The sequence below is a fragment of the Mesoplodon densirostris genome, chromosome 4 (genome assembly GCF_025265405.1).
Source record: "Mesoplodon densirostris isolate mMesDen1 chromosome 4, mMesDen1 primary haplotype, whole genome shotgun sequence".
In the NCBI taxonomy this organism is placed as follows: Eukaryota; Metazoa; Chordata; class Mammalia; order Artiodactyla; family Ziphiidae; genus Mesoplodon; species Mesoplodon densirostris.
In genome coordinates this window covers 133,681,130-133,708,358 of record NC_082664.1, presented here as the reverse complement: position 1 = coordinate 133,708,358, position 27,229 = coordinate 133,681,130, and the positions used below count along the sequence as shown (strand labels likewise).

General features: G+C 42.1%; 1 protein-coding gene across 1 annotated transcript; it reads left to right on the top strand.

The window, feature by feature from the left end:
* The first annotated feature begins 6,670 nt into the window (after window positions 1-6,670).
* GCNT3 (glucosaminyl (N-acetyl) transferase 3, mucin type) lies at window positions 6,671-8,256 on the top strand. The gene has a single exon (XM_060095274.1). It carries the CDS (start codon window positions 6,671-6,673, stop codon window positions 7,991-7,993), a length of 1,323 nt encoding a protein of 440 aa, XP_059951257.1. The 3' UTR covers window positions 7,994-8,256.
* Window positions 8,257-27,229: the final 18,973 nt, after the last annotated feature.

Here is a 27,229-nt window from a genome sequence, read left to right as displayed (position 1 = left end):
CTTTTTTTTCTATATTTCATTCAGACCTACATTAATTTGTTCACACTTGTATTGCTAACCATTCCCTTTTTAGTTTTAACCTCTGGACCTCCACTGTATCCAACACATGTCTTTTTTTGCACTCATACATGGCATTATAATCCATTTTGAAACATTTCTCCCACACAGGACTGTGAGCACCTTGAGAGTAGGGACTGTCTTAATCCACTTGGTATCTCCAACATTGAAAATTTAGCAGCTTCCTCAATCAATGTTAAACTGACTGAACAAATGAAAGAGTGTCATGTTACATGCCATTTGTTACTAGTTCCCTTTAAAAGGTTACTTTCTAATGACTCAGTAGGAGGTACCTTAATCTCCAAGTTAAATCTCATTTTTGGGAGGTTACTTCTGAGGAAGTTTCCTAAACAAAATTAATCCCATTAATGCTGTTTGGATTTCAGTTGGTTTCAACTCTGTGGCATTGTATTTTTGTGGACAATTGGAGGGCACCTCCATACATCAATTCCAGTAACTATTAGTAAACCAGGGTTTCAAGACTCCAGTAATCAGAGGACCTCTCAGGGACCCTGGTGAAGCTGTTCATTCCGGAAACATTCCTGGTGCGTCTGTCACGTGGAAGTTCTCATGCTATAGCTACTCTAAGGAGGCAGAGCTGAGTTAGACATGGTCTCTGCCCTTGGGGTCAGGACACCACAATGAGGATGAGGGAGGGTTTTGTTTGTTTGTTTGTTTGCGGTACTCTCACTGCTGTGGCCTCTCCCGTTGTGGAGCACAGGCTCCAGATGTGCAGGCTCAGCGGCCATGGCTCACGGGCCCAGCCGCTCCACGGCATGTGGGATCTTCCCGGACTGGGGCACGAACCCGTGTCCCCTGCATCGGCAGGCGCACTCTCAACCACTGCGCCACCAGGGAAGCCCAGAGATGGGTGAGTTTTGATGAGTTCATGGGGCGGGGGTGGCATAGAAACAGCCTAGCTGTGGCTGCCCCTCGGTTTGTGTTGCTGAGAAGCATGAACCCTGGCCTTGGTAGAAATCAGAGCATCACCCAAAGGTGGGGCATGGGGAGTAAGGAAAGGTGGCCTCCTTTATAATTTAGCAAATGATTCACCTTGGAAACATGAGAAGCAGGGAGGAACAAGTTGGATTATTTCACCCAAGGAGATTGGTTTCTTCTCTGCTCTCAGAAGTTTCCTCTGCATTCAGCAAATAAGTACTTACTGAGTTCTGTGGGCTGTTTTTCTTTTCTTTTCTTTTCTTTCTTGAATCTCTTTTTTCCTTCACTCTAGGTGGAGTGTGTCCAGGGGGAGGGAGAGCTTTGGGTGCGTAGAGGGAGTGGAGGTCTGGGTGGGACTGGAGAGTGCCCCCAGCCAGCCAGCAAATCTCGGCTGACCCTGAGCTGTGTCCTACATCCCTGATTGGAGACAAAGATGGTCATACTGAGTCTTTGAACCACTTCTCTGTGGCTAGAGATCATAGCCCATCTTCTCCAAGAGCCTACTGATACAGAACATTGAATAAGGTTAGGGCTCAAAGTACCCACACCCCATCTTCTTCAGTGCATTTTGTCTCTTTCAGACTCCAGCTCCACCCATCTGGTAACACATTAACTTGGCTTGCTTATGTCTTTCTATTTCCTGCCTCTCTGAGTCATGGTCTCTTCTCTTTAGCCAGTCAGTGGGGCTTTCCTTGCTCTCCGTGACCACATGCAACCTTTCTCTTCTGCGCAGCCTTAGAATTCTGCCAACACCTACTGTGCTGGGTGCTGAGAGAGAACGAATATGATTTCTAGGAGCTTGTAGTCTAATGAGAGGACAAAACTGACACATACTAGAGATAAACACCACCATGTTGAAATAAGTAAAAGGGTGCACTTGCCAGTTTGTAAACTCAGCTTAAAATGGCCAGATCCTGGGCTTCCCTGGTGGCGCGGTGGTTGGGAGTCCGCCTGCCGATGCAGGGGATGCGGGTTCGTGCCCCGGTCCGGGAGGATCCCATATGCCGCGGAGCGGCTGGGCCCGTGAGCCATGGCCGCTGAGCCTGCGCGCCCAGCCTGCGTACCGCAAAAAAAAAAAAAAAAAAAGGTCAGATCCCTGCTGCCGGGGCCTTCCTCTGACCCTCTTGTTGGGACTGCAGGGTCCCCTGTACCTCCATCAAAGTTAACACCAAACTCCACTGGATTCTTTCAGATCCACCCTGATGAGCCTGGCTTGGTCTCCCCATTATTGGAATGCTTAGACCATTTCACAGACATACAGGGATTTACAGTTCAAAATAGCAGAAGGAGGCAAAACTATCTGCCCAATAATCAGACTAGACTCATGATTAGGAGAAAAGGATGGAGGGGTCTGAGCGGGAAAAGTCTGCTATTTCAGAAACGACACCATAGCAGTAGTCGTTGTGGGAACTCTGGACTGTGTTAGGTTTACACTTATTATCGGGTTTAATGTTGCTTTTATTCTCAGTACTTGAGGGAGCTGAGTGCCCTCATCATTTTCAGTGCTTGGCACTTGTAAGTATCTTCATGTAATCCTGGACCCTTGGACACATTTGCCCCAGGCTCACCTGGCTCTGTTGGGCCTCAGCAGGGCTAAAAGAAACCCTCATGAAGGGATTCATTCCTTAGGTCTGGGCTCCTAGACCTTGAAACTTGCCTGGTCCCCACCTTCTCTTTAAGGCCAGCATTGAGTTAAGGTGTGGAATCTGCTGCTTTGTGATCTCTGCAGGTTGCCTGGCTCCTGATCTTCCTGTGCCTCTCTCCAGCTATTCTGTTTCCTCTCTTGCACTTCCCTGGGGTCAGCTGCAGCTCACCTCTCCCCTCTGCACTGCTAACACTGACCACTTAAACTGAGCCTCTTTCCAGAGCACAGAGAAGGGGACAATTCCAGGCCTCTTCCCTGATCTACCCACATCACCAGCCTCAATACTTTTCCTTGATCCAGAGTTAAAGAACACTATTTGTACCCTCCTTGAGCTATTCTGTGAGCAAAATGGCCTCTGTGGGCTGGTACTGGAGACTACTTAACAGTAACCTTCACCCAGGGCCTGCATATGCCAGGTTTTAAGTCAAGTCTCCCATATGTGTTATCTTGTTTAATCTTCACAGCAATCCTATAAAATAGCTATTAGTATTAGCCCCAGTTATACCAAGGAAATCACTGAAGCACAGAGGGATTACAGAATTTGCCCATGGTCACACAGCTAGAAAGTAGCAGGGCCAGGATTCAGACCTAGCTCTCTCCTGCCAAAGCCCAGGTGTGCCCATGACTACTAGCCACTTGGTGTTACTCATACGTAGATTATCTTAACAAAATATATCCACAATTTGTTAATGTTACATTAGCATATATTTAGCACATAAAAGTGGATACCTGTTTTGGTTACCTTAAAAATCAAATATTTAAAATATTTTCTCTCTATTGAGAGATTCTTTGATTTTTTTTTTAATGGGAAAGAAGGTGGGACTTTGAGGTGGCCATCAAAGAGAAGTAAGATATGAACAAATTGGAAAGATTTTGCTAGATTCCGATACTGGAGCAAGTGTTTATCCTTTAATCGTTTTTGCCTCGGAGTGACCAAAGCTGACCGAAGACAGAGCGGGGCCAATAAAAGAGCAGGCGCACATGACTCCATATGGCTCCGTGCCATTGGTCTGTCTTCATCTACAGTCAGAAACAGGCAGAGGAGGTCCAAAAAAAGAAAAGACCTAAATTCCCGGTGCTTTATTGGGGGCTGCATAAACAATTCTTGCAGGAGGAAGGCAACACTAACTCATCTTCGTTATTAAGCTGTTGTCTTCAGATGAAGCCCGCCCTCCTGGACTCAGCTTTGTGATGCTGGATGAGGGAAGTCTGCAAATCACGTTTGTGCTTTGCCAACTGCCCCTTATTAGGCTCTGCCAATAGGGGGCGTTGGAGGAAGACAGACTGGAGGCGGGACTTCCTGTTGGCTTCGTAGGTATTTCCTGCTTCTGTGAGCGTCACTATGTCAACACCCTTTTCCTTCTCAGTTGTGGTTCCTTTATGTAGCTGCACCGAATCTAGTTTACAGTAACGGAGCACAGAGACACCAGGCTCCTCAGGAGAGGTCTGGATCTCAGCCTAGGAGGCCCTCCTCTGAGCTCAGAGACCCCAGCACCAACCAGAGGTCTGAGTTTCCGCTTGTTGGCATCCCCTTACCAAATTCTCAATAATCCCCCAATATTTTCCTCCTTCCTCCAGCCTAGGGGTGGTAGCTACTTCCAGCAATTGTTACTTCCTTCATGATTTAGCATCATCTACCCCTCCCCCTGCTTTCTGTTATCTACTTAACTTGATACCTGGTTAAGTTCTTTATGTGAAATTATTAAATTTGTTATTTCAAATATTTGGCCAGGAATGCTGCATATTTGGAGGGGTGCTTTGGGGGTGATGGGGAGAGGCAAACAATGTTAGCAGTTTTGAAGAAGTAACTTTTCACACTGTATTGCCAAAACCACCCATGGGGCTCTCACTTAAGTCCAACCACCCTTAGTGTTAGCCTTGTTCAGACTGCCAGGAACCCTAGACTCACAGACATTAGTGACGGAGATCTACAATCTGGAGCCCCGAGGATATTTCTCCAACCTACAAATTATTAACAGTCATGGAAAGACAGGCAAATGAATTTTTTTTGAGCAGTTGCCATGGAAGAGCAAAGTCTGTTTTTCACTGACTTTTCCTTTAAAGTAAAAGAACAAAAGAAATAATCCTTGAAGGTCATTTTTATTGCTTCACTCTTCAGTGAAATTCAGGGAGTATTCAGGGAACATAAGAGGAGTGATATTTGAACTCCAGGCCAAAAGAATATAGGGGCATACCTGTGTGGTTTCCACGGTTCCGTGTTAAGGGGAAAAAAAGCTTTCAAGTTCTTCTATGAGTATTGACAAGTCTTTATGAATGGTTTTGTGGCAGGAGAGCATGAGTACAAACTGGGCTATTCTGGATCAAATAGCTGCTTGCCTTCTCACGCATTGCCAGTATGTTTTTCCTGCTTGCTCACCTCCCTGAATGACTTGTCCTTGAGACTATGCTCCTGAATGATATATCTGAGTGGCTCTCTTATTTGAGAGCAGGAAGCCAGAAGGTGAGTGACGGAGCCACCTGCTGCTCTTTACTTTGCAGAGATTAAGGAGCCTGACGCAGTTTCTTGGACATCCTATGAATGTTAGAAAATATATTTTGGAGAGGCTGAAAGAAGAAGGGACATGGTGTTCACATTTGCTTCCATGGAACCCAACAGCTCTTCCCTTGGGAAAAAGATCTTCCCTAAATAGGAAAGAAGCTATTAAAGGTGAGAGTTTTCTTTACTTTTCATTTTTTCTTCCTCTTAGATTCCCATAAGTTATTACTAAAGAGGATACAGTCTTATGCTTTGAACAAGATTGCGATAAGGGAAAAGAATTATTGCTGGCAGGATATGTCACATTTTTTCCTCTTTTTCTCCTTTTAGGGATTTTTCCCCCCCTATACTATCTGGTTTTCTTTGTTGGTACTAAGTACCCTTAGTGATTCAGATGTACATACTTTTTCATATTCTTTTCCATTATGGTTTATCACAGGATATTGAATATAGTTCCCTGTGCTATATAGTAGACTTTGTTGTTTATCTGTTTTTTACATAGTAGTTTCTAAGTACCCTGTATTGTATTTAAAAGGTAGCTGTGGTTTGGAGGAGCAAGTATTAGACTTACAGACACACGCCACAAAAAAAAAATTGGGGGGGAACAGGGAGTATGGAAGAGTCCCAGATTTGCCTCTTATAATGTATATGACATTTAGCAAGTTATTTAGCTTCCGTTTTCCTCTCTATAAAAGAGGCCTAATATTACTCTGTTTTAGGCATGTTGTGAAGATTCAATGGGAAAATGTAAAGAAATTTCTGGCTCAAAGAAAGTTCTCATTAAATATTGCATATGCATAGCTTTGTGTGTCTCTGTGTGGATATATTTTAAATTTGGATAGACTGAGAGTTATCTGTATGAATGATTACAATGTACTTTTGGAATTACATCCAATTTTTTGTACTTGTTTAAGAACATTTTCTTTAAAGCGTGGCTAGATGCCACATCTAACCAATGAATTATATGTGGTGAAAGCATCCTAAAATATGAACTGTCAAATAAGACCAAGAAGTGTACTTTATCTTTTAAAAGGACATTTTTAGAACTGAAGCTAAGAGTTTGAATTTCATGGATTTTCTCTTTAGACCGATCAGAAATTCTATCCCCCAGTTAAGAGCTGTGTTGGAAACAGGGTGGTAAGGTTTGGGGGGAAGAAGGAAAAATGAAGCGTGGGGAGTTCCTCTTATTAATTACACCTCTACAGCAACAGGTACTCAGCTCTGCTTCCCTTTCTCTCTCCTGAGGTGGAGGTGGACCCAGATCCTGATTCCAATCCCAGCACGATCAGCTGGTTTGTAGTGTCAGGCTATAGACCTCCATCAGTGAGCTGGGTGTATGAAGTTCCTAGGCAGGACTTGACTGAGGATATTTGTCTAGAGAAGAAACCTATTTTTGCCATCACTTTGGAGTTGAACTTGATGTTCCTTGAGCATGTTCCAGGTTAGTTTGTAACTGAAGGCATTTTGTTCTGTCCAAGGATTTCATCCTCCTCCTCCTTCCCTGTGCCCAAACTCTACCGATCTCCCATTTCATGAAGATGATTGGGTGGAAGAAGAAACTCTGCGGGGTGCATCACCTGTGGGCCCTGGGCTGCTATATGCTGCTGGCCGTTGTTGCTCTGAGACTTTCTCTCAGGTTAAAATGTGACATAGATTCCCTGGATCTGGAATCCAGGGACTTTGGAATCCAGCGCTGTAAGGACATCTTGTACAAGTCCCTGAAGCTGCCAGCAAAGAGATCCATCAACTGTTCTGGGGTCACCCGAGGGGACCAGGAAGCAGTGGTCGAGGCTCTCCTGGACAATCTGGAGGTCAAGAAGAAGCGGGAGCCTTTCACAGACACCGATTACCTCAACATGACCAGAGATTGTGAGCAGTTTAAGTCCCAAAGGAAGTTCATACAGTTCCCACTGAGCAAAGAAGAGTTAGACTTCCCCATTGCATACTCTGTGGTGGTCCATGAGAAGATTGAAAACTTTGAACGGCTGCTGCGAGCTGTGTATGCCCCTCAGAACATATACTGCATCCATGTGGATGAGAAGTCCCCAGAAACTTTCAAAGAGGCAGTCAAGGCCATTATTTCCTGCTTCCCAAATGTCTTCATGGCCAGTAAGTTGGTCCGGGTGGTTTACGCTTCCTGGTCCAGGGTGCAGGCTGACCTGAACTGTATGGAAGACTTGCTCCAGAGCTCGGTGCCATGGAAATACTTACTGAATACATGTGGGACAGATTTTCCTATAAAGACCAATGCTGAGATGGTCCTGGCCCTCAAGATGTTGAATGGGAAGAACAGTATGGAGTCCGAGATACCTACTGAGTACAAAAAGTCTCGCTGGAAATACCACTATGAGGTGACAGACACATTGCACCTAACCAGCAAGATGAAGGACCCTCCCCCTGATAACTTACCTGTGTTCACAGGGAATGCCTATTTTGTGGCTTCTCGAGCCTTTGTCCAACATGTCTTAGAGAACCCCAAATCCCAACGACTGATTGAATGGGCAAAAGACACCTATAGCCCCGATGAACACCTCTGGGCCACCCTTCAGCGTGCACCGTGGATGCCTGGCTCTGTCCCCTACCACCCCAAGTTTCACATCTCAGACATGACCTCCATTGCCAGGCTGGTCAAATGGCAGCTCCATGAGGGAGACATCAGTATGGGGGCACCTTATGCACCTTGCTCTGGAATCCACCAGCGGGCTATCTGCATTTATGGGGCTGGGGACCTGCACTGGATTCTTCAGAATCATCACCTCTTGGCGAACAAGTTTGACCCAAAGGTGGATGATAATGCTCTTCAGTGCTTAGAAGAGTATTTACGTTATAAGGCCATCTATGGGACTGAACTCTGAGATACACCGTGTGAGGATTGCTACCCGAGGAGCAGGAACATGTACAAACGTGCCCTGGACATGCTGGGACAGTGTGGGGTGGGAGACCAGGGCTCTGGAATCCATGGCATCTCCCTGGGTCAGGGGGCTGCTCTTGGAGTGTGGTGAGTAGATCTGTTGCCTTGCAAATTGCTGCCCTGGCTGAACACTGACTGTTCACTCACCTCACTTCCAATAGCTCCTCCACTGACTTTCCCACCGAGTTGGGAATAAGAACCAGCTCTTTGGGTGAATAAGGGAGGGGGAAGTGTGGCAGGAGAACCCTGGATTTCAGTTGAATTCTTGGTATTGGCTTTTTCACTCTTTGGAGATGCCATTCCTAATAATTCTAGGCTTGGTAGTAGGGAGGGGACCTTGAGGGAAAAAAGGCCTTGTATTTTGTACTATTAACTTAAAGATAAATAGCTTCTGATTCAAATCCCTGACTCTACTTTTTGTCTAGTAAGCCAGAGATAAGATAAAACTCTGAGACGTTTTCTCATAACTATTGGTGACATTTAAAATCCCTGGTGGCCAGCAAGAGAATCCCCATTGTTCTGGAATGATCATGGCAAGCTGTATAAATGGCAGATGCAGAAGAATATAGAGGAACACAGCTGATTCTTTCATTATTGAAAGCCCTCCTCATTTTGTTAACATTGCCAGATTCATGACTTTTCTGTAAGGGAAAAGGCAGGGTGATTTAACCAATATGACCATCCATATACTTATGGGAAAATTACAGCACTAATTTTGCAAGCTTCACAACCAAAGCTTAACATTCCATGAGAAAGATGGTAGTTGCCATTAGGTAAGGTCACCGTATAATTTATTGTCAAAACTGGAACACATTTTACTTGGAGGTGGGTGGGTGCTATAGTATTAATTATGTTAGATAACAAGAATAAACTAGGTCTGGTTATTCTATCTTTATGCCTCTTGAGTCAAAACTCTTATTTAAGTATGTGAATGGAATGGTCACTGTTCATAGTTCTGTGGCTTATATATTTCCTTGTGGGGAGACAGTTTGTGTGTGTGTGTGTGTGTGTGTGTGTGTGTGTGCGTGCATGTGTTCTCTGCCTCACACTTCCATCCGCCTGCCTAACAAATGTTACCTGGCGAAACAGCTTCCTTTCTAAAGCTCCAGAGATAATTGTCAGGTAATCAGAAGGCAATTAGCTGTTAGTTATATTCTTCTGTGATGGGAAAAGGATACCTCATAAACAGATAAGCATATCTTGTATATGGTAGAGCTGGTCTTCTGCATACAATCTGCTCTGCAAAAGTGATCTATATACCAGTTAATTTGTATAATTTGAATGATGTTCCCATTAATATGTCGTGATGTCATTAGTGTGTTTCTTCTTTTCTGATCTTGATTCAGTTAATCAAGTGTTCTCTCACAACCAACTTTCCCTGCAACCCATGTACTCTGACATAGATATCACTGTGTCTGATACAGTGAATTTAATAAGTTAGTGATTGCTTTTTGTAAGGTTGTACTCCTTTGGTAATGGGCATTGCCACCACCAACTTACCTGCACTGTCACACTGAGTCCTCTTCACTTTGCTCTCAGCCCCATCATGGGGATGACTAATGAATAGCCGGATGCTCCACAGATGATCCCTGTAAGGTCTGTCCCTAGCAGTGGTGGTTGTGGACCTCTCCACCTGTTAGCCTTTGTGACTGTCCTTGGTCCTCCTCTGAGAGGGCTGCAAGGGGCAGAAAAGTTTCCGAGTGCACGTGTTCTGAGAAAAGAATGTGGGTTTTTGGCTTCATAGTCAACTTCCTCTTTAAATTTTCATGTGAAATAAATAAGTTTTTATATAAATACGTTAAAAAGATTAAAATGTGAACTTGTCATTTTGGGGGAACAAGTTGCTGGAATTCTCCAAGCACTGAAATTTCCTCTAGAAATACATTCAAAGGTGAATAGGAAGTGCTCTTTATTTAATAAAAAACCTAAGGTCTTCTTATCAGAAGGGTCAAATTTCTCCCTCATTTGGTGAGTGTATTTTAGAAACCGTACAATTAAACCAACACATCTGTTGATTTTTCCTTCCCTCTGAGTCATATCTGTTTCTATACCCTTTCTCTGGAAAGGAAAAATCTCATTAATGAATTGAGCAACTATGTTTATATTCTCAAGGTTTGAATTTCCTCTTTACTTTTGATTTGTGGCCTGTTGGTAAGTGATTTTTTTTTAAATTTTGACTGTGTTGGGTCTTAGTTGTGGCACACAGGATCATTCATTGTGGTGTGCAGGCTCTTTGTTGCAGTGTGCGGGCTTTTTTCTAGTTGTGGCATGCAGGTTTTCTCTTCTCTAGTTGTGGCACAAAGGCTCCAGGGCGCATGGGCTCTGTAGTTGTGGCGTGTGGGTTCCAGAGTGCATGGGCTCTATAGTTTGCTGCATGCAGGCTCTCTAGTTGAGGCGCACGAGCTCAGTAGTTGTGGCACGCCGGCCTAGCTGCCTCACGGCATGTGGGATCCTAGTTCCCGGACAGGGATTGAACCCGCATCCCCTGCATTGCAAGGTGGATTCTTTACCACTGGACCACCAGGGAAGTCCTGATAAGCGTTTTAATAACTATATTTTTTGTTGCACACTCTGCCTATTGCAATCTTTGCTCTTTTCTTGACTGAGCGAAAATTTAAGAAAGGAAGAAAAGACAGTTAACCCTGTCTGGCAACAGAAGATATAATTTATTTGAGGAGAAAAAGTATTTCAATTTAAAAATGGAAAGAATAATTAAATCCATTGCCTGCCTTAAGTCCTTCAATTGAACTGAATACCTATTCTTACTTCTTCCTCTTAGTTGGTCAGTCATTACAAAGATATGGTTCCCATCTCTATGATGCTTGAGTGTATGATAAGCGATGAAATAACTCATTCATTCATTCCACAAATATTAAGTAAGCTCTAACTATTTACCAGGTATTGTTTTTGACACTGGGGATAGTGCAGTCAACAAAACAGGAATCCCCATGTTCATGTTGTTCACATACCAGTGGGAAAACAACTATACATGGGTAAGTAATGTATATGTATATTAGAAGGAGATGAGTGCTGGAGAGAAATTGAAGGAAGTAAATGAGACCTTAGGAGAGTGGAGTGGGGAGGAAAATGTTAAATAGTGTGGTCAGGGAGGCCCTTAATTAAAAGGTGACATTTGAGTAAACATTTGAAGGAGATGAAGGAATGATCCGTGAGAATAAATGAGGGAAGAGCATTCTAGGCCTAGAGGAAAGACTTGCACAGCACTGAAGCACGACCACACCTGCCACGTTTGAGGAAGAGCAAGGAAGCTGGTGTAAACAGAGCAGAGTAAAGGAGGGGGAAAAGAGTTAAGAATACAGGGGAGGAGGGCTTCCCTGGTGGCTCAATGGTTGAGAGTCCGCCTGCCGATGCAGGGGACACGGGTTCATGCCCCGGTTTGGGAAGATCCCACATGCTACGGAGTGGCTGGGCCCGTGAGCCATGGCCACTGAGCCTGCGCGTCCGGAGCCTGTGCTCTGCAACAGGAGAGGCCACAACAGTGAGAGGCCCGCGAACCGCCCCCACAAAAAAATACAGGGGAGGAGGATATATTGTAAAGGCCCTTGTGCCCCATTACATGGACTTTGTCTTTGAGAGATATTATAGTCCCCTGGAAGGTTTTGAGCTGACATGATCTGATTAACACTTTAATGCTGCATTGAGGACAGACTGGTTGGGAGGTAGGGGTGGGAGCAGGGAGGCTCGTTAGGAGGCTATGGTACTAATCTCAGCACTAGCAGTAGTGGCTTAGACCAGGGTTGTAGCAGTAGAAATGGTGAAAGTGGTCAGATTCTGGAAATGTTCTGAAGGTTCAGTTTGAGAGTTTGCTGACAGATTGAATTTGTTTATGAGAGCAATGGAGGAGTCAAGAATGACTCCAGGGCTTTTGTTCTGATGATAAGTTAGAAGGACAGAGTTACCATCAACCAAGAGAGGAACACTGTGAAAGAGTGGTTTCTTAGGGGAAGATCAGGGGGTTGATTTTGAACATGTTAAATTGGAGATGCCTATTAGATATCTGAGTAGAGATGTTGAGGAGATGAATGTGACAGGAATCTGGGTTCAGGAGAGAGGTCTAGACTGGAGACACTTATATGGTATTCATCAGCTTATATGTAAACCCATGAAACTGGATGAGAGTCCCAAAAGAGTGGAAGAAATAGAAAAGAGCCTCCCAAATGAGTTCCGAGGGCTCTCCAAAATGCAGAGGACGGTGGAATCAAGATGGCGGACTAGGAGGATGCAGAATTCGCATTTCTGCACAACTAGGGCACCTGTCAGGCACCAGTGGGGGACCACGGACACCTAAGGGGTCAGGAGGAATCCGCAGTGACCAGGTAGGACATGGGGCATGGGGGGGAGTGAGGGGGGAGGAGAAGTGGAGGTGGGACGGGACTGGTGCCCCTGAGGGGCGGCTGGGGGAGGTGAAGGGATCCCATGCCCGAAGGGGGAAATTGGGGGACCATTGGGAGGGCAGAGGATCAAAAGGGAGTGTGGACAGGTTTCCCCTGCCCACTCGGGCCCCCAGGAGCCTGCTGAGATCCCGGGCCTGATCCTCTGCCCACCGAGGCCCTCTCCAGCCGCAGGTCCTGAGGGAGTGGGAGGGAGGGAAGGGGGAGCAAAAGTAAAGGCTGGACCTCTGGGACCAGCACCCCTGAGGGGCAGCTGGGGGAGGGGAGGAGTTCCTACACCCAGTGGGACCCACCCACAGTTAGGAGTCTAGCGGTGGCAATGGGGGAGACCCTGGGGGAGGCCCTTGGGGGAGACCCTTGGCTGGGGGGCGCAGAGAAACGGAAGGGAACGCAGCCAGCTCTTTCCCTGTCCACTTAGGCACCAGGGAGCCTATTGGGCTCCCAGGCCTAATCCTCTGCCCTCGGAGCCTCCCTCCTGCTATGCAGACCCCAAGCCCCGCCCCTACACCCCCACCCAGGGCCCCACCTCTACACTTGGAGACCCCCTCCCTCCAGCGTGCTGGGCCTAAACTCCACCCACACACCCTCGCTCAAGGGCCCTACCGCCAAACCCTGGAAGTCCACACTCCAGAGGCCCCCCTTTGGGCATACTGCCTCTCCCCTTCTGCACAGGACCTAAGCAGAGGCCCCGCCACATGCTCAAACATCACCCTGCTGCCTGCCTAGGTCCCGCCCCACCCTAAACCCCACCCCTGCCTAAGTTCCACCCCCACCTAAACTCCACTCCCGTAGCCAAGGCCTTTTTTTCTTTCTTCTTTTAGTTGGGGTTCTGTTTTACCTTGTTGTTGTTGATTCATTTATATATATATTTTTCTAATAAATCTTTTATTTTTCTAATTTTATTTTATGCTTTATACTTTGTTATTCTCCTTTTGGCTTGTTTTCCCCTTTTTTTCATTGTTTTGTTGTGGTTTTGTTTTACCTTGTTGCCGTTGTTTCAATTATATTTTTATTTTTCCTAATATATTTTTTATCTTTCTAATTTTATTTTATTTTTTATTCTTTGTTATTGTACTGCTCCTTATTTTCCTTTTTTTTTTTTTTTTTTTTTTTTTTGCTGTGCCATGCGGCTTGCAGGATCTTTGTTCCCAGGCCGGAGGTTGGGCCCGAGCTCCTGTTTTGGGAGCACCGAGTCCAAACTTATGGACTAACAGAGACCTCAGACCCCAGGGAATATTAATTGGAGTGAGGCCTCCCAGAGGTCTTCATCTTGGCACCAAGACCCGGCTCTACCCAACTGCCTGAAAACTCCAGTGCTGGATGCCTCAGGCCCAAAACCAGTAAGACAGGAATACAACCCCACCTATCAAAAAAAAAAAAAAAAAAAAAACCAAAAAGAAATGACAAAAAAAAAGTCGCAGATGAAGGAGCAAGGTAAAAACCTACAGGACCAAATAAATGAAGACGAAATAGGCAACCTACCTGAAAAAGAATTCAGAGTAATGATAGTAAAGATAACCCCAAATCTCGGAAACAGAATGGAGAAAATACAAGAAACGTTTAACAAGGATCTAGAAGAATGAAAGAGCAAACAGTGATGAACAACACAGTAACTGAAATTAAAAATACTCTAGAAGGAATCAATAGCAGAATAACTGAGGCAGAAGAATGGATAAGTGAGCTGGAAGATAAAATGGTGGAAATAACTGCCAGGGAGCAGAATAAATAAAAAAGAATGAAAAGGGGGGCTTCCCTGGTGGCGCAGTGGTTGAGAGTCTGCCTGCCGATGCAGGGGACATGGGTTCGTGCCCCGGTCTGGGGGGATCCCTCGTGCCGCGGAGCGGCTGGGCCCGTGGGCCATGGCCGCTGGGCCTGCGCGTCCGGAGCCTGTGCTCTGCAACAGGAGAGGCCACAACAGTGAGAGGCCCGCATACCAAAAAAAAAAAAAAAGAATGAAAAGAATTGAGGACAGTCTCAGAGCTGTCTGGGACAACATTAAATGCAGCAACATTCGAACTGTAGGGGTCCCAGAAGAAGAACAGAAAGAGCAGGGGTCTGAGAAAATATTTGAAGAGATTATAGTTGAAAACTTCCATAACATGGGAAAGGAAATAATCAAGTCCAGGAAGTGCAGAGAGTCCCATACAGGATAAACCCAAAGAGAAACACACTGAGACACATATTAGTCAAACTATGAAAAATTAAATACAAAGAAAATATATTAAAAGCAGCAAGGGAAAAGCAACAAATAACATACAAGGGAATCCCCATAAGGTTAACAGCTGATCTTTCAGCAGAAACTCTGCAAGCCAGAAGTGAGTGGCAGAACATATTTAAAATGATGAAAGGGAAAAACCTACCCAGCAAGGATCTCATTCAGACTCCACGGAGAAATCAAAAGCTTTACAGACAAGCAAAGGCTACAAGAATTCAGCACCACCAAACCAGCTTTACAACAAATGCTAAAGGAACTGCTCTAAGCGGGAAACACAAGAAGAAAAAGACCCACAAAAACAAACCCAAATCAATTAAGAAAATGGTAATAGGAACATACATATTGATAATCACCTTAAATGTAAATGGATTAAATGCTCCAACCAAAAGACACAGACTGGCTGAGTGGATACAAAAATAAGACCCTTATATATGCTGTCTATAAGAAACCCACTTCAGACCTAGTGACACATACAGACTGAAAGTGAAGGGATGGAAGAAGATATTCCATCAAATGGAAATCAAAAGAAAGCTGGAGTAGCCATACTCGTATCAGATGAAATAGATTTTAAAATAATGACTGTTACAAGAGATAAGGAAGGACATTACATAATGATTAAGGGATTAGTCCAAGAAGAAAACAACAATTATAAATATTTATGCACCCAACATAGGAGCACCTCAGTACATAAGGCAAATGCTAACAGCCATAAAAGGAGAAATCAACAGTAACACAATAGTAGTGGGGGACTTTAACACCCCACTTGCACCAATAGATCTAGACAGAAAATAAGAAAACACAAGCTTTAAATTACACAATAGAGCAGATAGACTTAATTGATATTTTTAGGATATTCTGCTGGAAAGAGGAAGAATACACTTTCTTCTCAAGTGCACATGGAATGTTCTCCAGAATAGATCACATCTTGGGTCACAAATCAAGCCTTGGGAAATTTAAGAAAACTGAAATTGTATCAAGAATCTTTTCCAACCACAAATGCTATGAGATTAGAAATCAATTACAGGAAAAACCCCACAAATACATGGAGGATAAACAGTGTGCTGCTAAATAACCAAGAGATCACTGAAGAAATCAAAGAAGAAATTAAAAAAACCTAGAAACAAATGACGACAAACACACCATGATCACGCTGATCCAAAACCTATGGGACACAGCAAAAGCAGTTCTAAGAGGGAAGTTCATAGCAATTCAAACTCACCTCAATTTTCTCACCTTTTATTTGAGAAAAATCTCAAATAAACAATCAAACCTTACACTTAAAGCAACTAGAAAAAGAAGAACAAAGAAAACCCAAAGTTAATAGAAGGAAAGAAAGCATAAGGATCAGAGCAGAGATAAATGAAATAGAAACAAAGAAAACAGTAGCAAAGATCAATAAAACTAAAAGTTGGTTCTTTGAGAAGATAAACAAAATTGATAAACCTTTAGCCAGACTCATCAAGAAAAAGGAGAGGGATCAAATCAATAAAATTAGAAATGAAAAATGAGAAGTTACAATGGATACCACAGAAATACAAAGGATCATAAGAGACTACTACAAGCCACTATATGCCAATGAAATGGACAAACTGGAAGAAATGGACAAATTCTTGGAAAAGTACAACCTTCCAAGATTGAACCAGGAAGAATTCGAAAATATAAACAGACAAATTACAGGTAATAAAATTGAAACTGTAATTAAAAATCTTCCAACAAACAAAAGTCCAGGCCCAGATGGCTTCACAGGCTAATTCTATCAAACATTTAGAGAAGAGTTAACACCTATCCTCAAACTCTTCCAAAAAATTGCAGAGGGAGGAACACCCCCAAACTCATTCTACAAGGCCACCATCACCCTGGTAGCAAAACCAGAGGAAGATAACACAAAAAAAGAAAATTATAGTCCAATATCACTGATGAACATAGACACAAAAATCCTCAACAAAATACTAGCAAACAGAATCCAACAACACATTAAAAGGATCATACACCATGATCAAGTGGGATTTATCCCAGGGGTGCAAGGATTCTTCAATATATGCAAAACAATCAATGTGATACACCACTGAAACTGAGCAGGACCCTGCAGGGCCCTCCTGGGTGCAAGCCCTTCTGTGTCTCTAGTTCTGGTTTGTAGAAAAAGCTTTCCTTTCCTAGGCCTTCCTGAAGTTTCAAAGAGTAGACTCAAATTAATGATTAGAGAAGTAGAAAATGCGAAACAAAGGGCTTGAACAATAGAGTCAGAGGACTCCTAGTTCCTCCTGAAGGGATATAGATAACAGTCTGATGCATATCTTTGAGTTGTTCTGCAGAAACTAAGACTCCCATCTGGTGGAGGGTGTTGACTACATGTGGATCACAAGATCATAGACCCCAGACTGGTAGGAACCAGAAGATTAATGATTAATATTCCTGAAACTTCACCCTGTTACCTCACCACCAACCAATCAGAAGAATGTCCGCAAGCTGATCATGCATCCTGCAACCCTCACCCCTAAAGTTGCCTTTAAAAACCAAAAGCCATTGGGAAGTTTGGGTCTTTTGAGCATTAGCTGCTAATTCTCCTTGCTTGGCGCCCTGCAAATAAATGCAGTACTTTCCTTTATCACAGCCTGGTGTTAGATTGGCTTAGCTGCGTGTCAGGTGAGTGGACCCAAGTTGCGTTCAGTAACAACACCAAAGGTTCTTTGGCCTGTTTTTGAATTTTTTATAAATACTGTGTTCTCTTTTGTTTATCGCTCCTTAAACTCAACATTGAGATTCACCTAGGTTGTTGTGTGTAGCCATAGCTCAATGATTTTTACTGCTGTGTAATATTCCCTATATGAATATACCATACTTTATTCTATTGCTGATGAACATTTGGGTTGTTTTCAGCTTTTATCTATATATTATGAATTGTGCTCTATGAACCTCTTGAAATGTTTTATAGGGAACATATGCATACATTTCAATTGAGTAGGTATGTAGGAGTGAAATTGCTGGGCCATAAGGTATACATATGTTTACCTTTAGTAAATACTGTCATATAGTTTTTACAACATGATCTACCAATTTAACTCTCACCAGCAAGGTGTGAGAGTTGCATTTGCTTCACTTCCTTGCTAATATTATTAATCTTTCTCTGTCATTTTAATCATTCTGGTGGGTGTTGGTGGTATCAGATGGTGGTTTTAATTTGCATTTCCCTAATGAGTGATGATGTTAAGTATCAGTTTGGCCAAAAAGTTCTTTCGGGTTTTTTCTGTACAATGGCAGAAAAAAACCCAAACGAAATTTTTGGCCAACCCAGTAGCTTTTCATATGCTTATTGCCATTTGGTTATCCTGGAAATTCTCTTCTGATTACCTTTATTTTGTTCAGTGAAATAAAGATGATTTTATGAGATGTGTATGGGGGAAGAGATATTGGAGATTTAGAAAGAGGAAAATGTATTAAATGATGGTTTCAGATTGAAAACTGGAAAAGCAGCCAGATTAAGGGGGAAAAAAGATGGCTGGCAGTATTAAGAACCCACTGACATTAGGGAAAGTGAGTTTGAAAAGAAATCAGCCATTCATTCACATTCAGCTGCAAGAGTACAGGCATACATTAGGCAGAGGGTAGCATTTACTCAGGTTTGTGATTTATCCTAGCAAGTATGAGAGAGAGGCAAAGGAGTTGAGGTTATGTTAAAGGGAGTGATCATAATGATGGACCATAGAATTTTATCTGAGTAACATGGGGAGGGGAGGGGATGATGATGGGATGATATAAGGGGTGTACTGGAGTGTCATGTCCATGATGTGTTGGGATTGCTTTGAAGTGAGGGATTAATCCTACTTCAAGGAGTCTATTGAAGATTTTTAGAAACAGTGACACTTGAACTAGGTCTTGTAGTTCACCAAATGATGAAAGTAATGAAGGGTTTTCCGGGTAAGCAAATGGGATTACCAAATGCATGAAAATACAGGGTATGTTCAGGGAAATAAATGTAGTTCCTTACAGGTAAAGAGGAGGTAGCTGGGAATGAGGGCAGGTGAAGATGAGCCTAGAAGGTGGCCAGATTACAGAAAACCTAGTGTTCTTCTTCTGTCAAGTAGTTTGGACTTTATCTGTAAGCAATGAGGGCCTGTAGAAGATACTTTTAAAAGAAATCTTTAATATGGAAATCTTCAAGCATATACATAAATAGAGAGAATAGCATAATGAAACTCCCAAGTACCCATCATACAGTTTCAAAAATTATCAACTCCTGACCAACCTTGTTTTATCTACCCTTGGCCTAACTTTCCAACCCCAACTGGGCTCTTTTGAAGTAAAGCCCAAATACATTCTTCTCTTCATTTATTCTTTAGTATGTATATCACAATTGAGATAAGTAATAAACATTTTAAAAAACCAACTATATCATACCTAAAGTAGTAATAGTAATTCCTTAATTTAATGATACCAAATGTTTTTAAATTTCCCCCACTGTGTCATAATTATGTTTTACAGTGGGTTATTTGAATTAAGACACGTTGGGTTGATGTATCTCTTAAATCTCTTTTAATTGTAGATTCCACCCTCTACCTTTATTGTATTGGCAGTTTATTTGTTGAATAAACTCGGTCTTTTTCCTCAACAGTTCCCCATATTTTAGATTCTGCTGATAGGATCTCAGCAATATTATTTAATATATTCTTGTCCCCAGTATTTCTTGTAAACTGGTATTTAGAGTTAGAAGCTTGAAGGGATTCAGGTTTGAATTTTTGTCAAGAAAATTTCATTTTGGTATTTTGTATTTCCTATTCCATCACATCAGGAGGTACATATGTCTGTTTGGTCTGTTTTTTCTTCTTTTTTTAATGTTGGGATTGAACTGTGGGGTTTGGAAGTTGTCAGCCCGATTATACATTTCCCATAACCTTTTCACCTAATCGTTTTAGTAGCCATTGATGATCATTGTTTAGTTCTTTATATTTCATAACAAATTGCAAAATGGTGGTATCCTAATTCTACAAATCCTTTTTTATTTAAAATTTTCTATAAAGCAGAACTTTTCCTTATCAACAGTATTGCTACTCTGAAGAACAATTATTTCCCGTTACCAGTTTTCAGAACAATGAATTGGTTACCTAATGACAAACATTTATGTGTATTCATTTAGAACTCAAGAATTGTTAAAAAAAAAACAACCACATACTTTATGTGCTGTGATTCACTGCAATTATTTGATGATGCTCAAAATGCTCCATCTTTGGCTAGTGTATTTTCCTATGGCTACAGTACCAAATTATCACAAACATAGTGGCTTAAAACAATAGAAACTTATTGTTTCACAGTTCTGGATGCCAGAAGTTCAAAATCAGTTTCACTGGGCCAAGTCAAGGTGTTGGCGTGGCCACACTCCCTTTGGAGGCTTTAGGGGAGAATCTGTTCCTTGTCTCTTCCAGCTTCTGGTGGTTGCCAGCATTCCTTGGCTTGTAGCCACATCACTCTAATCTCTACCTCCATGGTCATATTGCTTTCTTTTCTCCTGCGTGTCTAATGTCCTTCTGCATCTCTCTTATAAAAATACACGTGATTACACTTAGGACCTATCCTGATTATCCTATACTTTCCCCATCTCAAGATCCTTAGTAACATTTGCAAAATTTTTACTATATAAGGAAACATTTACACATTCTAGGGATTAGGACCTGATACCTTTGGGGACCATTATTCAGCATATGAAAACTAGTGAGAACTCTTTAAAGATGGTTCCTGTTTCCTTGTGACATGACTCCAGTAATTTTGGTTAACTTCCTTATTTTCTGTTACAAGAAGACTTTTGAAGCTTATTATATTTCCTATCCCTTACCTTTAATCAGCCATTCTCATAGTTTTTTTTTTTTTTAAAGTGTGAATGGTATTTATAAACCACAATTTGGGCATTAGGGATGCTCTTTGCTAATGGGTTGTCATTGAATCAAAAGGTCCAGGAATCAAGGGGGTAAGTGAGAATGACACTTGGCAATGTTACATCTAATAACCCACTCAAAGAATTTTTGCTTCCTGTACCTGCAATTTTGGGTTCTGCTGATTGGGTCCCAAAGGAAGAATACATCCACTAGGAAACCAACAATGCTCCCACTGAACTGGATATTGAGACTCCCATTTGAGCATTTAGGGTTCTTGTGCCACTGGACCAATGGGAAAAGAAGGGGGTTATTATACTGACTGGGGTGCTTGATCCCAATTATCAAGGAACATATGGCTGCAGCTAAAAAATGTGACTCTCTGGAGTGCCTCCTTAGTGCCCCCAAATTCAGTTGTAAAAGTTAAGGAAGGCTATAGCAATTCACTAAAGGAAAATTCACTAAGAACTTAAATACTTCAGGAATGAAGTTTAGGGTCTCCCCACCAGGTAAAGAACCCCAGTCAGCTAAGGTGCTGACTGAAGGCAACTGGAAAAAGATATGGGCTATGAAAAGAAAGATCAGTCTGATGGCTATTTAATTTATAAAAATGAGGACTATGCTGTCTGTTCCGTGTGTGTGTGTGTGTGTGTGTGTGTGTGTGTGTAAACATTACATGTTAATCATTTCCCTCTCTCTTCTGTTGTTACATATAAAAGTTTCAGTGGTGACTCATTTTTATAATTTAGTCTTAACAGTACAAAATATCTGGGGAGTGGGTATGTGTGTTGAATTAACTAGGAAATGAATTAACAGCTCTAGCAGATGTTCATAGTGGTAGGAATTTGTGTCTTTCTTGTAGGGGATAGATTAAGCATATTTTGTAGAAGAGGTAGTTTGTTGTTGTATGTAAGTCTCAAAACAGGCAAAAGGATGGGAATATATGCTGAATAGTCAAAGGAGGGTGCTGGATATTCTCTTTTCTTTCAGCTCCGCATCAACTCTTCTGTATTTCCCTTTGAACTGCTGTGGCAGGAGGAGATCCACAAGCTACCTTTCCCAGACTCCCTGCAGCTGGATTTCTGCTTAGTTCTGCCTTTGAGAGGCACTACTGGGATACTGGAAGGTGAGAAGAAGGGAGAAACTATGTTTCTTAGACATTCTGGTAGTGTCACAAGCAACGGCAGTGATAGCAGAAGTGACAGTAGATGCAGTGGCAGCTGTGGCTGGTTAGTGTAGGACAATTAGTTTCTGATCAGGCACATGGTTCAACAGTAGTAGCCTCAGTGGCATAGTGACTGGGAGCTCCAAGTCATACTGTTTTCCTTTTTGCTTCCTCCAGCACTAGGGATGTTAGCTGCTTCCTCAGTTCCTATTCTTTAGACACACTTACGTTTCATCTGTTGCTCAAGCTGTTTGAACACCTATGTAACAAACTCCTTGTATTAAATTCCTTCCGTTTGAAATACTTAATGTGGTTTCTTTTTCCGAGTGGACAATGACTGATACATTTCCTCTAAAGTAGGCACAGGCTTCCCTGGTGGTGCAGTGGTTGAGAATCTGCCTGCCAATGCAGGGGACATGGGTTCAAGCCCTGGTCCAGGAAGATCCCACATGCCGCGGATCAGCTGAGCCTGTGCATCACAACTACTGAGCCTGGGCTCTAGAGCCCATGAGCCACAACTACTGAAGCCCACACATCTAGAGCCGCAACGAAGAGTAGCCCCCGCTCGTTGCAACTAGAGAAAACCCACACGCAGCAACGAAAGACTCAATACAGCCAAAAATAATAAATAAATTTATTTTAAAAAAATAAAGTAGGCACTAGAGAGGCCCCCAAACTAGCTGAAGACTTAGTCGTTTTCAAGGCTCCTACAGGTTAAATTTCAACACAGGTAGATTACATAACACTGTGTATGGTGGTCTGGGATTTCAGGGGAGGTTAAGAAGACCTGTGAAGCAGAATGGTGAGGAAATCTTAGAAGTGGTGAGGCTTGAGTAGAGCAAACAGATCTGTGATAGGCCGGGAGGAGAGATTTGTCCCTCGGCATTTTTTATAAGTTTAATAACAGTTGTAAAATAGACATAAAATTTACCATCTTAATCATTTTTACGTGTACAGTTCATTCATGATTTTGAGCAACCAACCTCCAGAACTTTTTCATTTTGCAAAACCAAAACTTTACACCCATTAAACAACTCAATCCTCCAGCCCTCACAGCCTGACAACCACCATTCTTTCTTTCTCTAAAAATGACTGCTCTCTATATAAGTGGAATTATATAATATTTATCTTTTTTTGACTGGCTTATTTCACTTAGCATAATGTCCTCAAGGTCCATCCATTTTAGCATGTGTCAGGATTTCTTTTTAAGGCTGAATGATATTTCATTGTATACGTATATACAATTTTGTTTATCCATTCAATTGTTGATAGACACTTGGGTTGCTTCCACCTTTTGGCTATTGTGAATAATGCTGCTATGAACATGGGTGTACAACAAATATTTATGAGTCTCTGCTTTCAATTCTTTGGGGTATAAATGCAGAAGTAGAGTTGCTGGATTATATCAAAATTCTATTTTTAACTTGTTTAGGAACTGCCATACTGTTTTCCATAGCAGCTGCAATATTTTACATTCACACCAACGGTGTACAAAAGTTCCAAGTTCTCTACATCCTCACCAACACATATTTTGTGTTTCTGTTTTTGATAGTGGCCATTTTAATGGACGTGCGGTGGCCCTTTTTAAGCACTTCTAAGATTTTGTTGTATTGTTTTCTAAGTACATAGTTTTTAACAAGAAACCCATGAGTTTATCTTTGTCTCTGTGGTTACAAAGTGACTTACCTCTGATTACTTAAAAAAATTTTCTCTTTATCACTGGTTTTTAGCAATGATATTATGAGGTATGTGGTTATCCTGTTTAGAGTTTATTAAGGCTTCTTTTCTCTGTTGATTTATCGTTTTCATCAAATTTGGAAACATTTGACTATTTCCTAAAAATTGTTCCTTTCCTTCTTGGTGGGGGAGGGGGGTTGGCACACAATATGTAGAAATCTCCACTTGATATAATCCCGCACGTCACTGAGGCTCTTCATTTTCTCATCTTTTTGTCTCTGTGCTGTATAATTTTTAAATTGGAGTATAATTGCTTTACAATGTCGTGTTAGTTTCTGCTGTACAATGCAGTGAATCAGCTATATGTATACCTATATTCCCTCCCTCTTGGACCTCCCTCCTACCCCCCCACCCCCGCATCCCACCCATCTAGGTCGTCACAGAGCACCGAGCTGAGCTTCCTGTGCTTTATAGCTTGTTCCCACTAGCTATCTGTTTTACTCATGGTAGTGTATATATGTCCATCCTAATCTCCCAATTCATCCCACCCTGCTCTTCCCCTCGTGTTCACATGTCCATTCTCTACATCTACGTCTCTATTCCTGCCCTGTTCATTTGTACCATTTTTCTCGGTTCCACATATATGCATTAATATATGATATTCATTTTTCTTTCTGGCCCACTTCACTCTGTATGACAGACTCTAGGTCCATCCACATCTCTACAAATGACCCAATTTCATTCCTTTTTATGGCCGAGTAATATTCCATTGTATATACATACCACATCTTTATCCATTCATCTGTCATTGGACATTTAGGTTCTCCATAGCAGCTGTATCAATTTACATTCCCACCAACAGTACAAAACGGTTCCCTTTTCTCCACACCCTCTCTGGCATTTATTGTTTGTAGATTTTTTGATGATGGTCATTTTGACTCACGTGAGTTGATATCTCATTGTAGTTTTGATTTGCATTTCTCTAATAATTAGTGATGTTGAGCATCTTTTCATGTGCCTCTTGGCCATCTGTATGTCTTCTTTGGAGAAATGTCTATTTAGGTCTTCTGCCCATTTTTGGCTTGGGTTGTTTGCTTTTGTGATATTGAGTTCCATGAGCTGTTTGCGTATTTTGGAGATTAGTCTTTTGTCTGTTGCTTCATTTGCAAATATTTTCTCCCATTCTGAGGGTTGTCTTTTCGTCTTGTTTATGGTTTCCTTTGCTGTGCAAAAGCTTTTTTTTTTTCTTTGCTGTACGCGGGCCTCTCAGTGTTGTGGCCTCTCCCGTTGCGGAGCACAGGCTCTGGACACGCAGGCTCAGCGGCCATGGCTCACGGGCCCAGCCGCTCCGCATCATGTGGGATTCTCCCGGATCGGGGCACAAACCCGTGTCCCCTGCATTGGCAGGCGGACTCTCAACCACTGCGCCACCAGGGAAGCCCCGTGTGCAAAAGCTTTTAAGTTTAATTAGGTCCCATTTGTTTATTTTTGTTTTTATTTTCATTATTCTAGGAGGTGGGTCAAAAAAAGAGCTTGCTGTGGTTTATGTCAAAGAGTATTTTTCCTGTTTTCCTCTAAGAGTTTTAGATTGTCTAGTCTTACATTTAGGTCTTTAATCCATCTGGAGTTTATTTTTGTGTATGGTGTTAGGTAGTGTTTTAATTTCATTTTTACATGTAGCTGTCCAGTTTTCCCAGCACCACTTATCGAAGAGGCTGTCTTTTCTACATTGTATGTTCTTGCCTCCTTTGTCATAGATTAGGTGACCACATGTGCATGGGTTTATCTCTGGGCATTGTCCTGTAGCATTGATCTATATTTCTGTTTTTGTGCCAGTACCATACTGCCTTGGTTTACTGTAGTTTTGCAGTATGGTTTGAAGTTGGGGAGCCTGATTCCCCCAGCTCCATTTTTCTTTCTCAAGATTGCTTTGGCTATTCGGGGTCTTTTGTGTTTCTGCACAAATTGTTAAATTTTTTGTTCTAATTCTGTGAAAAATGCCATATATATAAATATAAATAATTTTGACAATTATTTATTAATCAGTTTGATTTCCTCAAATCCTGTTTTTCACCTTTGCTAGGGTGGTTCTAAGCTAGAGTAGCTTTTACTCCATTTTAGCCTACTACTGAGGCATGACCCTCTGGTGTCTCACTCTATTTGATGCCTTAGGTGACTACTGAGAACTGTTTACTCTGGTTCCCCACCCTATGTGAGCTTTGGGAATTGCTGTTTATAACTAACTCCCTAGCTACTGTTTGCTTGGTTTTGTAATGCGTCATTCTACTTATGTGCAACCAAGTACACAGCAAACACTCTAGGGGACCCCTGTTTTGATTCCTTTCTAGAATGCTGCATCTTTCAATCACCTCAGTTTTCCTCTCTGATCTCAGTGTCTTCTCAACTCAGCAAGGTTGTCAGGCTCTGTTTAGGTTCCCCTCTCCCTGTGTCTATAGTCTGGGTATTTAAAAAAAAATATATATTTATTTGGCTGCTTCAGGTCTTAGTTGTGGCATGCAGGATCTTCGTTGCAGCATGCGGGATCTTTAGCTGTGGCATGCAAACTCTTAGTTGCGGCATGTGGGACCTAGTTCCCTGACCAGGGATTCAACCTGGGCCCCCCCCGTACTGGGACCCAGTCTTAGCTACTGAACCACCAGGGAAGTTCCTATAGTCTGGGTATTGCCTCCATGCAGTGAGATGGAAGGTTGTAGACCTCAACTATTTCTTTGCCCCCTTTCTCAGAGATTACAGCCTTGTGCTGCCTGTTTTCCAATGTCTGAAAAACACTTTCATATATTTTGTCTACTTTTCTAGTTGTTTATGGAAGGAAGTCACGTCCTGTCCTTGTTATTCTGGAATGACTAGAAGTCTCTGAAGATGGGAACTTAAAAAAAAATTGAGATTAAAATTGACATATAACATTAGTTTTAGGTGTACAAAATGGTGATTTTATATACATGTATACTGCAAAATGATTACCATAATGTTAATATCCATCACCATACAGTTAGAAATCTTTTTTCTTATGATGAGAACTTTTAAGATCTACTCTCAGCGACTTTTAAATATACACAGTTGACCCTTGAACAATGAGGGTTGCTGATCCTCTGCAGTCGAGAATCCATGTATAACTTATAGTTGGCCTTCTGTATATGTGGTTCTTTTGTATCTGTGGTTCCACATTTGTGGATTCAACCTACTGTGGATTGTGTAGCATTGTAGTATTTACTATTAAAAAAAAATCCCTGTATAAGTAAGTGGACTCGCACAGTTCAAACTGGTGGTGTACAATACAGTATTGTTAACTATAGTCACTGTGCTGTACATTACATTCCCTGGACTTATTTTAACTGCAAGTTTGTATCTTATGACCACTTTCACTCATTTTGCTCACCCCGTCACCATCTGCCTCTGGCAACAACCAATCTGTTCTCTGTATCCATGAGTGCAATTTATTTTAGATTCCACATGAGGTCATACAATATCTAACTTATTTCACTTGGCATAATGCCCTCAGGAGCCATCTGTTTTGTTGCAAATGACAGGATTTCCTTTTTTTAATGGCTGAATAATCTGGTTCTTGTGGGCCATAGATGACACATTTTCTTTATGCATTCATCCATCAATGGACACGTATTTTCCTGTCTTGGCTATTGTAAATAATGCTGCTTTGAACATAGATGCAGACCTTTTCAAGATAGTGATTTCATTCCCTTCACATAAATACCCAGAAGTGGAATTGCTGGATCATAAGGTAAGTTTTATTTTTAATTTTCTGAGGACTCTCCATACTTTTCCATACTGGTTGCACTAATTTACATTCTTCCCAACAGTGCACGAGGGTTCC

Excerpts from the sequence above, each read along its gene's own strand:
- GCNT3 (XM_060095274.1), top strand. The coding sequence starts at position 6,671 with ATGAAGATGATTGGGTGGAAGAAGAAACTCTGCGGGGTGCATCACCTG.